Below are 14,642 nucleotides of genomic sequence, written 5' to 3' on the forward strand. Positions count from 1 at the left end.
GTGTGCAGGGGATACTGTAGGGTGAGATAAAACAGATAATTTGTGAAGATGTATTAACAGGCCTCTCACCTCTTCCTCTCTTTCTCCCCCTTGCTTTCAAACACAAGCACACTCCCAGAGTATCTCTCCATCCTCCTCGCTCGCTATTCTGTCTCTTTTATGACTTCCATAAAGGCGGCGTGTGTTGAGTGAGGGCGGTGAGCTCCAGCGGTATTAGCAGGGAGGCATTAGGCATAAACTCTAAGGTATATTAAAGCAACGGCCCTGTTGTTCATATAAACACGCCAATTCAATTTAGCCTGCCCCACGGGGAATGGGATTTCAGCAGCTACCGAGAGCAGCAGGAGGAGGAGAGAAAGAGAGAGAGAGAGAGGGAGGGCGAGTGGTGGATGAGGTAAGACAAGAGGAGGAGATGGGATGAAGGGATCTTGGGGAGAAGCAGGAAGAGGGAAGAAAGTGTTAGTAGAAAGAGAGGTCAGGCAAAGATGTAGAGTTTGCCGTATGGGAGTGGCCAAGTGGCTAGTTACAGGAATTCATTATTGTTGTTGCATTAACTACCATGACGTAAGAACCTGTGTGTACATGCATATGTGCAGTGATAGCACACACACACACACACACACACACACACACATCAAATTCACACCCTGGCAGGCAGACTGCCTGTGCACCGTTGCACGCTTGGACAGAGTGTTATGTGGGAAACCCTAGAGTTATATTATTCAATCCAAATTCAAATGGGCTTGTCAGGAAAGCTCCCTTTTTTATTACCTGTCAGAAAAACCAAGGGATGGACGAAGCAGAGGGGAGCAAATTAAACGACAGTAAATAAGACCCCCTATCTCTCTCTCCCCTTACCATTCTGCCACTCCTCCCTCTGCTGTATTTTGAAGGCACACAAACACACAGATTTTGACAGCATGTTGTTGTTCGACTCTATCTGTAGTTTACCTTATCCAGGTTTATCTGTCAATCAAATGCAGAAGGACCTTATTATTTTAGCTCATGACTGAATCAAATCTCCAGCCAATATTAAATCAAATGAGACAAAAACTGGATTTGATAGTAAAGGAAAAGTCTGTCAGATGTTTATTAAAATGGATTTGATGCATCTGTGACATCTACAAACAAGGAATCATGGGAATTTGGGAAAAATAAATCAAGGTAAAAAGGGGGAGAAAGAAGACCCTGAGGGGAGATGAAGGGATTTCTTAAGGATGAGCTCTGCTTTTGGAAAAGAGGGGGTAAAGTGTGGTGTGTCCTTCGATAACACACTCTCTCACACACACACACCCACAGACACCGAACAGCCTCCTCCCGTCTTGCCCCTTTCAGCCAGGCATAACCTCTGCCATCTGTCCATCCCCCCTTCCTTTCCTACCTCCTCCTTCTCTGCTCTTCCTCTTCTTCCCCAAGTCCCCCCCCCAGACCCCCCTCTGTTAAATTAGGGTATTATTTCCCCACCTTAACTCTCTGATGGCATTCAGAGAGATGTGGAGATTTAGTGTTTTTATTATCAGTTGTCTTAAGCAAACAGTCAATGTGTATCATTGGCCGCTGGTTTAATTGTATCATTATTCATTGTTAGACATGTAGAGAACTAGAAATAAATCTAATAATAATCTTAAATAAAAGTGTTACGGTGTTTTTAAGGCAAAAGAGATAGATTGGAAACGACATGCAAAAAGGTCTCTGCTTGACTCGAACTGGAGACATTGCAGTTCATAGTGAAAAACTTAAACCTAATAATGTGTTGTCCCCATTCTCTTCCGAATCTACCACTAACCAGGTGAAAAGGACAGCTGGATGTATTTATAAACTGTATTTGAATGAAGTGATAAAAGAGCCATATTAGGAGCCCCACTTCTAATCCTCTATTGTTCTTTGTCTGTCCCCTGTCCCACAGAGGGGCTGCTCTAATTAAAGACTAATAATTGTATTGTTTTATAAAGCCTATAGAGACAGAGATTCTGCTCTTCAATCATTTACTCTCCAATGTACCCTGCCCATCGTGGGCTATCTCGCTGGATGAAGTCCATAACCCACTGTGTGTGTGTGTGTGTGTGTGTGTGTGTGTCATACAGTAGGATGAGGAAGGAAAAAGCCAAATTAAAACTTTAAAGCACCATTATTTAATTACCCCATAGGCTGTGGATTTGAAGGGTGTGTGTGTTGTGTTTGCTCATGCAATCCTGTGCTGCTGTCCAGGATTATTTCAGTTTTTCAATTTGCCCTTTCTCCTCTGTGTATGTGTGTGTGCAATTGTGTGCATGAGCATTCATGTGTGTGTTTGTATGTGCGTTTGACTACAGTGTAACCTCGTATTGGTTGCCCCCTCCCTTTCACCTCTACCCGCCACACACACACAACCACAGACATGCAATGCGCGGATGCTGAAGCGCCGGCAGATAAAAAGGCATTATGGTAAATTCCACTTAATGACACATTTTTAATTTGGGGAACAGGGCTTGCTGAATGGAGCTTAATTACCGGGGCCAAAGATCCCTCAGAAAAATAACCCCCTCGACATGCCCAACCTGCCCGATAATGGAGCGCTCCACAAAATGCCTCAGATTAACCAACGCCGTTTATCTCCCCCTTCCCACCCCCCTTTCTCTCGCTGTATAATAACAAAAATAACAATCATGAAAATTCTATCTGCCTCCCAGCCCCCATCACCCCACTTCCCTCTCCCGTCTTTCCGCCCTCCCGCCCACTGCCTGGTTCACTCCCGCAGGAGGAAATTCATCAAAATGAAATTGAGGTTGCAACTCACTGGTTTTATTCAAATATATTTGCCCCTTACAGACGCTACGTGATTGTGTGTTAGTGTGTTTCGCCCAAAACACTGAATAATGTGGTCAGTTTTATCAGCATTACTTTAGGTGCTTACAAACACAAGTATGAGTTTAGCCTCAAAACACTTGTTGGCTAGTACGCTTCCCTGTCGTTGTACTGTGGAGACTGACTTCCCGAGCATTAGGAACAATGAATTGATTGAAACAAATGTCGTTACTAGTACAAAAGTATACTCTTCTTTAAAAAAACAAAAAGGGACCAACTTGTTAGACTGATACAAAATCTCAACTATAAGTATTCAACTTTAAATAAGGGTTGCACAGACAATTCTAAAGATAATACATTTACTGACAAAAAGAAACCCAATCCTCATAAGTCAGAAACCTGTTTAAATTTTACTTTTGATGACACTATGCTTGATACAGATTCAAAAATTATATTTTAAACAGGTTTTAGAATATATTAGTTTTGTGCATCCAGGTAATATCCATTCCAAAAGGAGGGTTTGTATTTAAGTTATTCTTTTAATCTTAATAAATATATTTTACTACACAATGTTAGTTAAACTATCCCTTTTTAAAGACAGATACTATGTCATTATTTGATCGATATGTCAAAATGAATGTTCCCAAGTTTTGTGGCCTAGGTAGCTAGAGAAGAATACATTTTAAATAAAATGTAAGTAGTAAAAGAGCTTTTTTGTTTTGCTGTGATGGGTGGTAGGTACAAAACATCATCAGCATGTTTTGGTTAATTAAATTGGTCAAATTTGGATTCAGCCGTTTTTGAAACATAGATGCATGATTTGGTGTGTCAGGAGTGTGTGTTTTAATAAGAGCAGCTAGGATTATCAACATTTAGGGGGAGATAAATGTTGCGTTTGAATTGAAAATCTCCACTAAATAGAAAGCTAGCGGATATTAAAACAACACAATGACTACCTTTGAAACCCATTGATGTTCACTGGCTCGGTTTTGGATAACTTATATATGGAACCGCAGTATACCTGCACACTAACACACACCCACAGACATACACACTCACTTTTGTTGGCCTTCTCTGGTCCCTGTTGTTGTGTACCCTGATTGGACCATGTGGTTGCCATGCGGTTGCCAGGCCGCGCCCCTGCTGTGTGGTAATTGGTGTCTGTGGTATTGCCGCGTGGCGACGGTACTTTGACTGACAGGTTTGGCCACCTGCCCTGCCCTGGCTGCCAACATGGTGTGGAAGGGGGCAGAAAGGAGGGGAGGACGTGGCATGGGCTGGCAGGGGGTGAACACTCGGCTTGTCATGCGGGGGATGGATAATCAGAGACGGGTTGCGATGAAATATGAGATGGTCAAACATGAAGCCGATTCAACAGGAACCAGGGTGATGGCATCTGTTTTCTTCTCCCCTTTCTTACCAAGCTGCACCCCCCAAAACTCTGACCAGAAAACATGTTTATCAGATCACCTTTTGAAGATTGACTTAATATACATGCCAGTCTGATATGTCAAGGTTGCTGTCAAAGAAGATTGCAAATGGCAATCAAGGTTGACCTCAAGCATCATGAAGCACAGGCCAGAAAGAGTTCTTCGACCGAACCAGTTGTAATTTGGTTGGATTGGTATACATTATTTTCAATCATCGTATATTGAGAAGTTTTCTCTATTGTCTAACTTGCCCAGGTTCAGCATCCTTTTTCTTTACATAATTTTATGGATTAATGTCCTCCTCGTTATATCAACTAAATAAACCTAAAATTGAAATGGTGTTGGTCCATTGGTTGCCATGTGTTGCAAGAACATACAGCGGTTGCATACATATGATGCCCAGTGGTTATGGGAAAGAGACAGATTAGCCAATGATTTGCAATAGCCTGGCGAGCAAACATAAACAAATAAAGTAAAAAAATATATTGGCTCGGGCTGGGTTTGAGTTTGAGACACACATTCGTCAAGTACCAATTGGGTTCAGTCAAGTCAGGTCCTAGTCGCCTCCCTCCCCAGCTTCAGATCTGATTTTGAACTAGAAAAATAACTACTAAATGTTTTCTCTATATTCTTCTGAATAGTCAAACATTTAAGTTGAAAGGTTGTAAATGAAGCGTCCTGTGGTTTTGATAAGGAGTCCACAACATAAATCCATCTTCAATTATCAAGACTGTTGGTTCAACACAAGCATTCACACATACATTCAAACACTGGTGGAAGAGCCTACCATACGCGGTGTCACCTAACCCGGGCAAAAAAACCTCACATGCACAGCACACTCATGCCTCAGCCAATGGTGTAATATCTTGCCCAAGGACACTTCAACACATAGACTGATCAAACCACCCATCGTTTGATTAGTTGACAACCTTGCTACCCGTTAAGTAAATAAAGAAATGTTTGCCACAGTTTGAGAATGCTTTTAATTTGACTCTCTCACCTATATCTCTCTAACAGAGGTAAAGGTGGAGATGGGCAAAGAAACAGCATGTATTTAAGTCGAATTAAATCTGCAGCTTTCATCTATAATAGGTCTATTCAGCTATTGATCTATTCGCAGCATGGCAAATATCTGCACACAGTCTCTATCTCCTTCTTGTTCTGCATCTCATTTCATCTTCACTACCTAATTTGCCCCAGTCCTCCACTGTCCTCCTTTTTTCCTCAAACACTCCTCTACCTGAATGCTCTTTGCTGTCCGGTGGGCTTGATATTCAGACAGCTCCTCTTTTGTTGTGTTGTAATGTGCTCCATGGCCCATACCAATGCATCCTCACCCTCCTCTCTCTCCCCCTCTCTTCCTCTCACTGTTCTTGTTCATCTGACTTGTTCTCTTGCTCTCTTTGCTATTGTGTTTTACACCCTCGGCCAGACTTTTCTGTCACACAAAAGAGGCGTAGAAAAGCTACGGGTTTGTGTGCGTGTGTCTGTGTGTGCGTCTGACTTGGCCAACCTTTTGGTATGTTTAACCTCGCAGAGGGCAAGGCTGCAGGGCAAGGGTGATGTCACAAAGGAAGCACTTTTTTGTGCGCACACACCGACACACACATACACAGCCTGCACACTCCCGCCCACCCCTCACCATTGTCATGTATAGTGTTGCTAATCCGACCCTGTCGCTTCAGTATCAAACATAACCTCCATTTGAGGGGACAAGGCCCTTTCTTTCACTCCTATTTTGTGTAGGTGTGTGTGCGTGCGTGCGTGCACTGGTTGGTGTGTTAATGGGCCTGGTCAACAGCGTGGTACAATGGGCAGACTGGTTTGGGATGCCTGTTTAAGTGTCGGGACAGGGAAAGAGGGTTTAGGGCAAGGCAAGCCTGACTTTGATGTTACTGGGACAGAGGAGTAAATGGCTTGTAGACACACACACACACACACACTCACTCACTCACTCACTCACTCACTCACTCACTCACTCACTCACTCACTCACTCACACTCACACACTCACACAACCACAGGAAACATGGTCACAGTTATGGGTGGTTGTCAGGAGAGACCCCGTTACAAAATGTGTGTGTATTTCCCAGTCTCATCCCTGGGTTATCACATTTCAACCATCGTGCCTGGACAGCCTGGCAGAATTATGCTGCTTGTGGTCCCCTATATTCTGTGTGTGTGTGTGTCACCCCAGGAGAGCTGGGTGTTCATGGTTCATTAGCCCCACGTACACTTGTAGTCTGTTCTCACTGGTAGAAGGGACGGATTCAAATCACTCACACACACGCACACACACACACACACACACACATACTCTGTTTTGTTCTGTTCTGCCGGCTCTGATGAACTGGCACGCAGCCTCCTCCCCTCTCCTCCTCATCTTCTAGTAATCAGGGTACCTATGAGACAGACAGGTAGCATCTGTCGCCTTCTTTCCCCTGATCCTTCCCTCCCTCTGTTTCTCCGTCTCCCCCTCTTCCATGCCATTGTGTCGAATTTCCCTCGATGACGGATTGATGTGATAATGTACAACTTGTCCCGGAGAATAAAAACTTGTGTGTAAATTGACATGCTAAGGAACGTTTTCTCAATTTCATTTTCTGTTGATTGTTTGAATACATGTGGAGATCTTTCAAGACTCTGGATCCTGGTTTTCCTCAGATACCTATTCCCGACGCATCACATACATTTCCTTTTTAGGATTTATTGGTCAGTTGAAATTGCTACAGTGGACATGGCTGAGGCCTCTCTCCCGCGTCCGTTCAGCTGTTTGGAAAAGGCACTGCCATCTGCTTATTTAGCTCCTGACTCCTTCAGATCAGTTTGGCCAAGATGAAGCAAGCAGCTCTCGTTGGTTTCGAGCGAGGCCTCAAGGCTGATTAGCATATTTTCACCAAGTGTACAGACAACAGACCCCCACCCACCCTCTCCTCTTTTCCTACCCCCCCCATGTGTTTGATTCCTCGGCCGTGACAAAGAGCTTCAACCTTTATCCGTGTGTGTGTTGGTGAGATGGGGGGCCCTTAGATTAAAGGAAAGCTTCCTGCTCTTTATTTGGGAAGTCCCCCTGGGAGACGCTTTGGGAATGACTTTCGTTGAGTCACTAACGCCTACTCACACACACACACACACACACACACACACACACACACACACTCACACACACTCACGCACACAATCATTCTTAGATGAACTTCTACTCACACATACACACCTTCACCCCTGCCTTTTTTCAACAAGCTGCCCATTGACTGGATGCTAGTTGTTGTGTAACACTTACTACACATGCATGAACGCTTTCAGAAACACACACACACACACACACACACACACACACACACACACACACACACACACACACACCATACAGAGGCCCCCCAGTCTGTTCATGGTAGTTAAGGTAGGTAGATGGAAAACTGTGGTACACTGATCCTTAGCTGACAACATGCAGTCAATTTCATAGTAATTTAAATTATCTTTCAAGGATAATGCCAAAAATGGCTTGTTCCAGTTTCGCTCATGTGTGGATTTGATGCTTTTCTTTGTTTTATAAAATATATTTAGCATTTAAATACATCACCGTGGGCTTTGTAAAATTGTAGTGGACATTTTTTATTATTTTACATTTTTTGACCAGACCTTAAAGTGAATTATAAATAAACAGTTACTAGGTACTAACTAATTCCGTTTAATTTGAACAACTTCGACTTTTTTCACTTTTGTTACAGATTTGTCTTCCTTGGAGATGCTTAAATTAGTATAGGGGACATTTTAAGAGCATCTTTTGAGAAAAGTATATGCACTATGGTGGCTTGTACACGGTCTATGGTCACTGGTAGGTGTATTTAAAAAATATATAAAGGTTTCAATCTGCCCAAATGAATCAACCCAGAGCGCAAATGACGTTAAATTGATTCATTTTTAGAATCATCCAAATTAGGGTCACACGTTTTTGCTCTAAACTGTACAGCGTTGAGTTGCTTGCAAGGGTGCTGTGTGTTTGTTTTTTGAGGAACAAGGTCGTGGCAGAAAGAAGCCCCATCCAAACAGCAGCCATTTTAATTTGTTTGACGGGGGAAGAAAGGTGATAACCTCCCTCACACCCGGGGAGGAGTTGGGTAGAAAACAAGGAGAGAAGGAGAGAGAGAGAGAGAAAGCAAAGTAAGGAGGGCTAAGCTGAATTGTGATAAGGTGGTGGATAGAGAGACTCTGAAAAAGAGAGAAAGAGAGAGAGGTGAAAAGGAGACTGTAATATTTGATTATGGCTCAAGGCTGTATGTTTGTCCAAAGGCTAAAGACTGTCAACCAGCTAATCGTGGGGGTCGATGGGTGGGTGTGTCTGTGTCTGTATGTGTTTGTGAAAGCATGCGAGTCTGTGTGGGTCATTGCTATCAGCACATAATTTATGCTGAGTACATGTGTCTGTGTGTTTCTGTGTGTGTGTTTGTGTGTACGTTACAATGTCTGGATGTCAGTTACAGTTCTCTGGGCCTGAGGAGAGTACAGGGGCGTCCCTCAGGGCGCTGTTAGTGCCACTCTCATACAGATGTGCTGGGCTGCCACTGTGTCAGTTTCTGTGCGTGTGTGTGTCCTTCTCTTACAGGAAACTGAACTTACTCCTCAGGGTTTAGAGTTCTTAATAGGGTTAGATATTTTCTAGAATTTGTCAGCTATGGCTCTAAATCTTGTTGTATTGAGTAACATTTTTTATTTATGCCACCGATAACCAATATTTAAAAAAAATGTTTAATCATTGGTTCTTTTGAATTCAAATTAAGGAAGGCCTCTTGATCCTTACCTTTTATCATTTCAAAATCTTCCCATTGATTACATTGATTGTTGTATGTTTATGATGAGTGGTTTTCATGAGATGCCTTTTGTCAAACATAAAAACACCAAACGTGTATAGATTTAAAATGTAAAGTGACCTTGTTGTAAATAATTTGTTCTGTTCTACCAGATGCTGAAGAGAAGGCCAGCTGGTTGGTTTCGTCAAAGGATAAGGACGTAAGAGGACATCAGTATTTTTACAGTGATTTGTATATTTTGACATTTAGCCACTTTTCGTTCGATGGCTTTTTACAAAGTAGTAACCATTTAGACTGGTGGTCTAAATGGCAGCCATTTTCTGCAAACCTTTTCTGAATAAAAGGCAGATGTGTTGAGCCAAAACTTATTTTTAGAATAGTGCACAGTTCAATTGTTTGAATAATTAGGACTGTCCGTTTTTTGGATATAAGCCAAAGTAATATGTAAGAAGTAATGTGTGATTTCTAAAAATAATAAGTATAACAGTATGTATTATATATTGTCACTTACTTTTGTCAGTCAAAAATTAGTTGGAAATACAATTCTAAGATGTTCATGATTTTTCTATACACATTTTAAAATAAATAATGAAAGTATCAACTGTGTATGTTTCAGGCTGGGATCTATAACAGAGACAAGGGTGCGAGAGCAACGGGGCCGCGGCTGTCAAACCGATACTACACCGACAAGAGTGTCCAGTGTAGAAACTGCAGCAAGAACGGACATCTCTCCAAGAACTGCCCAGAGTCCAAAGTCAGTTCAACTCAGTGCACCGTAGCGTGTACAGCTTATACACTCTGATGAGTACCAATATGTAAAACTAATAACTGTGTTATGTGTGTTTTTTATGTGCGTGTGTGAGCAGCAGTTGGTGCCCTGCTATCTTTGTGGAACCCCAGGCCACCTGTCAAGTGAATGTCCCAACAAGCACTGCAACAACTGCGGCCTGCCTGGGCACCTCTACAACTCCTGCAGAGACAGAGCGCACTGGCACCAGCGCTGTGAGCGCTGCTTCATGACAGGCCACTCAACAAATGTGAGTATAGCATTTTATTTTATTAGGTTGGAATTAAAATAAGAAAATAAAGCTCTGCACATTTGAGTCCAATACAGGCATGGAGGAATAAAGTAAAACTCAAATTAATTTTGGCAAATGGTTGAAATGATATGGAAACATACTAATGCTATTGTTGAAAATCTCATTCCATAACCCATGGCCATTAATCTGCTGCTGTAACAGCCTCAACTCTACTGATTTGTAAACCTAGCTGAAGGGATTTTCTCCCATTTGTTGTAGCGGCCAGTCACTGTAAAGTTCCCATAAAGCATTTTAATGGATCTTGGTTTATGCATATGAGCATTGTGATATTGAGACAAGAAAGGTCCTTTCCAAAATGTTGCAACAAAATTGGCCTTATGTTCTATTTTATACAAGGTTTTCCAACACGATGTCATTGGATTTAAACAAAAATAAATACAAAAGCAAATTTACAATGAGGACATACGTTTCATTATAAAAAAGAAAGGGAATTAAATGAATGCATTGATCTTAATGACAATTTGTATATCCATTACTTACCCTGTGTTACTTGAATGTGTGAAGAAATTCTTGTGAAAGATAGAATCTGAAAATGAAAAACTTTTAAAAAGAATTGTAGTAACAGCAAAACTATATAAAAACATCTGTTTACAAACTCTATGCAAACCGTACTTTCTACGTAAAACACCGCATGCATTTTCAATTTTTCAAGGGCTGGCAGGGTCAGTTACTGAAATACAAATAATAATTTGGGGATTGGAGTATTCCTTGATGTATTTCGGGAGATTGAATCAACTTGATGCCACAGTATGAGGTCAAATGGCTCAGATGATGTGTGTGTGCAGTATGCTTTGGCTTGTCGTGTTGCTGTATGAGAACAAGTTGAAACACCAACAACTTAATGGCAAAAGTATGCTTATACCCTCTCCATTACCACCTTCCCCCCCCCTATTTTACCCCCCTCTTTTTTCCCCTCCCTCTCCCCCACACTTTCTCTCAGTAATAATGAGTGACCGGGGGTCAGCACACGCTGCTGTTCACATTAATTTATACACTTCAGCAATTACAGCTTAGTTATGTCTCTGCCATGCTGCATATTCCAGATGTGGGCATGTGCTTGTGTTGGCATTCAAGGGTGAATCTAATGGCCATCAATGACAATTATCCCACCGCAACGTTCATTACCTTGCCCATTTACACTAATGCCATAGAATGGTGAACCCTGTGTGCATGTAAGAGCTTGCCTGTGTCTCCCCCACCTCACCCTCTCTCTCTTCTCCGCCAGTCAGTCATGTTCTGTGCTCTGTGTAATGGGTGAGTAACCAGGTGAACACGAGAGGGAGAGGGGAGACCAGGACACACACGGCCCATTTTTCTCTCTTTCTCGCCCTCACTCTCTTCCCTTCTTTCTCCCCTCTTCCTATGGATCTTCATCTTGTTCTTCCTCTCTCCTTTGCATATTGTTTTCAACAGTAAACAGAAGTGCAAAGTTGTCTGGCATTGTAATTACCCTTTTCTTGGAACGCATAACTTTTTTTCTTACACTCACAAATTACACTGTGTGTGTGTGTGTGTGTGTGTGTGTGTGTGTGTGTGTGTGTGTGTTGTGTGTGTGTGTGTGTGTGTGTGTGTGTGTGTTGTGTGTGTGTGTGTGTGTGTGTGTGTGTGTGTGTGTGTGTGTGTGTGTGTGTGTGTGTGTGTGTGTGTGTGTGTGTGTGTGTGTGTGTGTGTGTGTGTGTGTGTGTGTGTGTGTGTGTGTGTGTGTGTGTGTGTGTGTGTGTGTGTGTGTGTGAGAAAGAGAGTCAGGTCTCCGTCCCCTGGGCCTTTCTGTGTCTCTCATTAAAGACAGACGGTTGACGGAGCGCGAGTGTGTCGCTCGCCTCGCCTGTCGCCCTCGACAACAACACACTACCCCAGCGGTCTGGAGGGAGCGAGCAAGCGGGAGGGAGCTGGTGTAGTGGGGGGATTGTTGAAGAAAAGAAAGCTAGATGAGAGGTGGAGAAGGATACAGCCATCGAAATTCATATTTGCCCATCTCTGTATTCAAATCTAAACCGCTCAGATTAAGCCAGAAATGCACAGCGTTCTTTACAGGCTTAAAGATCAGGATTTGAACAAACACTTTCAGCCAAATAGTCACTTTTTATTGTGACAAGAATTTGCACATCATGCAAATTTGTGTAAGAACTTGTTTAGTTTATGCAAGCACAAAAACTAAACATTCCTTACAGCACTGGCTTAAATCTTCCTTTCCTTCTCTCACCCGCTCTCTGTCTCTCTCACTCAGTAGGTGTGTAAGTAGATAAATCTTGTTGCCTGCGGTGACTGCGGCATTTTCAATTTCCCAGTGGGAAGTGGCGGTGGTTGGGAAAGGATGTCGGAACGCTTAAGGAACAGCGTGGCGAAGCCCCGGAGATAATGCTTTAGCCACACAGGGACAAAACAACTGACTGCCTTACTTACTGACTGTTTGACTGACTGAAGAGAGACACATGGAGGGAAACAGGCTGAGAAATCAGGGCGACAAAGCTTTAGTGAAAGACAGAAGAGACCTGAGGAGCCAAACAAATGACACCATGGCCTGCTCTACAGTATTTCTTAAGGCCCTCATTTCATTTCCCTGGCCCTGCCTCTGTCCTTTCTTTGTCAATCAGCGTCTCTGTAATATTTGTCTTATTCTGCCCTTAATATCCTATCCTATCTATATCTGTGTGTGTCTCATACCTATTTGATACAAATACATGCAGTTTGTTTTTTATGACATTTTCATTCCCTCCCTTTTTTAAATCGGATGTATTACTTTTTATGTGCTTCTCAAATGTGCGTATATTAGTCTGTATATTAAAGACCATATTAAGTGTGTTTTTTTTCTCTCCTCAGGCTTGTCCAGAGATCTGGAGACAGTATCACATCACAGTGAGTATTTGACCACAAAACCAACGCTGTCAGCAAACTCCACACTGGTGTTTTTAAATCTGATTTGATCCCTTCCACATCTCTTTATGTTTTATGAAGCACAATGATAAAACAAAGTGAGGTCTTAGTGCTGCTTGTCTTTGCTGTCAGAGAGAACAAGGCAGGTGGACAAAGGGCCTTTTGTAGATGGATCGAGGACCGCTGACTAGACACCTGAAGTTGATTGGGAGTTTGTTTTTTTAAACAGGAAGAACATAATAGTACATTCCTGTTGTACTCAAAGGTGTGTATTTAGAAGGGCAAAGCATCTGAAAAGGGAGGTGTTACAAATCTTCTTGTGTTACACAGTTCCTTCAGCTTTTACCTTAAAGTCCCATAATAGATACATGCGAATGATGCACATGCTTTTTACATTTCATAACATTAACCCTATTACAATGGTAAAGTTAACTCCTTTAGATTGTACCAGCAGTTTGCACCCTATCTGTGTCCAATTTTGCTAAATCCCCGTGGAGTTCTGCTCAGAGTCCCAATTAAAAGCAAAGAAATGTAAAAGAACAGGGTGGTGAAGGTGGAGGGGATGACTAAGCCAGCAGCACACCCGCCCTGCCCCTCACAGCCGGGGACACTTCTTGAATCTTTTTCAAGCAGAACCTGCTTCATCAGAATAGAAATATTTTAAATCTTACAGTAGTGATATGCTATAACCAATATTCATTTCTAAACTCTTCAAGGACCACACATTATTTACAGTTTTTGGTCAACTTAAAGGAAAAAAGTGAAGTAGTGTCATAGTGCAAACAAAGCTCTTATAACACCAGAGTCTCGGGTGATGACCATCGCATTACTCTCTCAATGTGCTTTCTTCAGTGTCTTTAAACATCTACTATTAAAATCCACCGAACAGTGATAGTGATTTGAGGAATGTGACCAGAACCAGATCATTTTAATTTAGCATGTGGATGTTCCTAAAAGCCACCAGAAAAAAAGTATTTTCCATGAGCATGAGGGAAAGGTGTCTCACGATCACTCAGAATCAATAAGTCAGTTGTGAATGGTATTGAACTCGCCCTGTAGCAGAGGAGTGAACTGTGTGTGTGTGTGTGTGTGTGTGTGTGTGTGTGTGTGTGTGTGTGTGTGTGTGTGTGTGTGTGTGTGTGTGGTGTGTGTGTGTGTGTGTGTGTGTGTGTGTGTGTGTGTGTGTGTGTGTGTGTGTGTGTGTGTGTGTGTGTGTGTGTGTGTGTGTGTGTGTGTGTGTGTGTGTGTGTGTGTGTGTGTGTGTGTGTAAACCATGTGTCAAAGAGTAGAAAACTGTGTGACAGTCACTAGGGCCAGCAGGGATGCATTTGCGTTACTATTATTTGTGTGTGTGTGTTCTTTATCCAAAAACTGAAACGATAACTAGTTTCATTGGCTCCTTATGTATGTATTTGTGTGTGTGTGCGTCTGAGCGAGGGGGCGATATAGACCTCAGCCTAAGAGAAAAGAGCAGCTTGTTTGTCAATTAAAAGACGTGATAAAGCATGAAATGGGCTGCCAACGCCACTCGGGACGAGGGAGTGTGAGAGAGGGAAGAACAGTGTGTTTGCATATATCTTGGCGTGCACTTGGCGTGTGTTGGGGGAGGTCTGTCTCTCTCCTCTATGGAGATTAATTAGCAGG

General features: G+C 42.5%; 1 protein-coding gene across 1 annotated transcript in view; it reads left to right on the top strand.

Moving 5' to 3' along the window:
• The window catches only part of zcchc7 (zinc finger, CCHC domain containing 7), a 46,440-nt gene that overhangs the window by 19,387 nt on the left and 12,411 nt on the right, over nucleotides 1-14,642 (top strand). Inside the window, exons 4-7 of the mRNA XM_034211650.1 lie at nucleotides 9,177-9,223; nucleotides 9,641-9,778; nucleotides 9,891-10,061; nucleotides 12,945-12,980. Of these exons, the coding sequence (XP_034067541.1) occupies nucleotides 9,177-9,223; nucleotides 9,641-9,778; nucleotides 9,891-10,061; nucleotides 12,945-12,980 (392 nt within the window). The remainder of the gene's footprint in view (nucleotides 1-9,176; nucleotides 9,224-9,640; nucleotides 9,779-9,890; nucleotides 10,062-12,944; nucleotides 12,981-14,642) is intronic.

Source organism: Gymnodraco acuticeps, unplaced genomic scaffold, assembly GCF_902827175.1.
Source record: "Gymnodraco acuticeps unplaced genomic scaffold, fGymAcu1.1, whole genome shotgun sequence".
NCBI lineage: Eukaryota > Metazoa > Chordata > Actinopteri > Perciformes > Bathydraconidae > Gymnodraco > Gymnodraco acuticeps.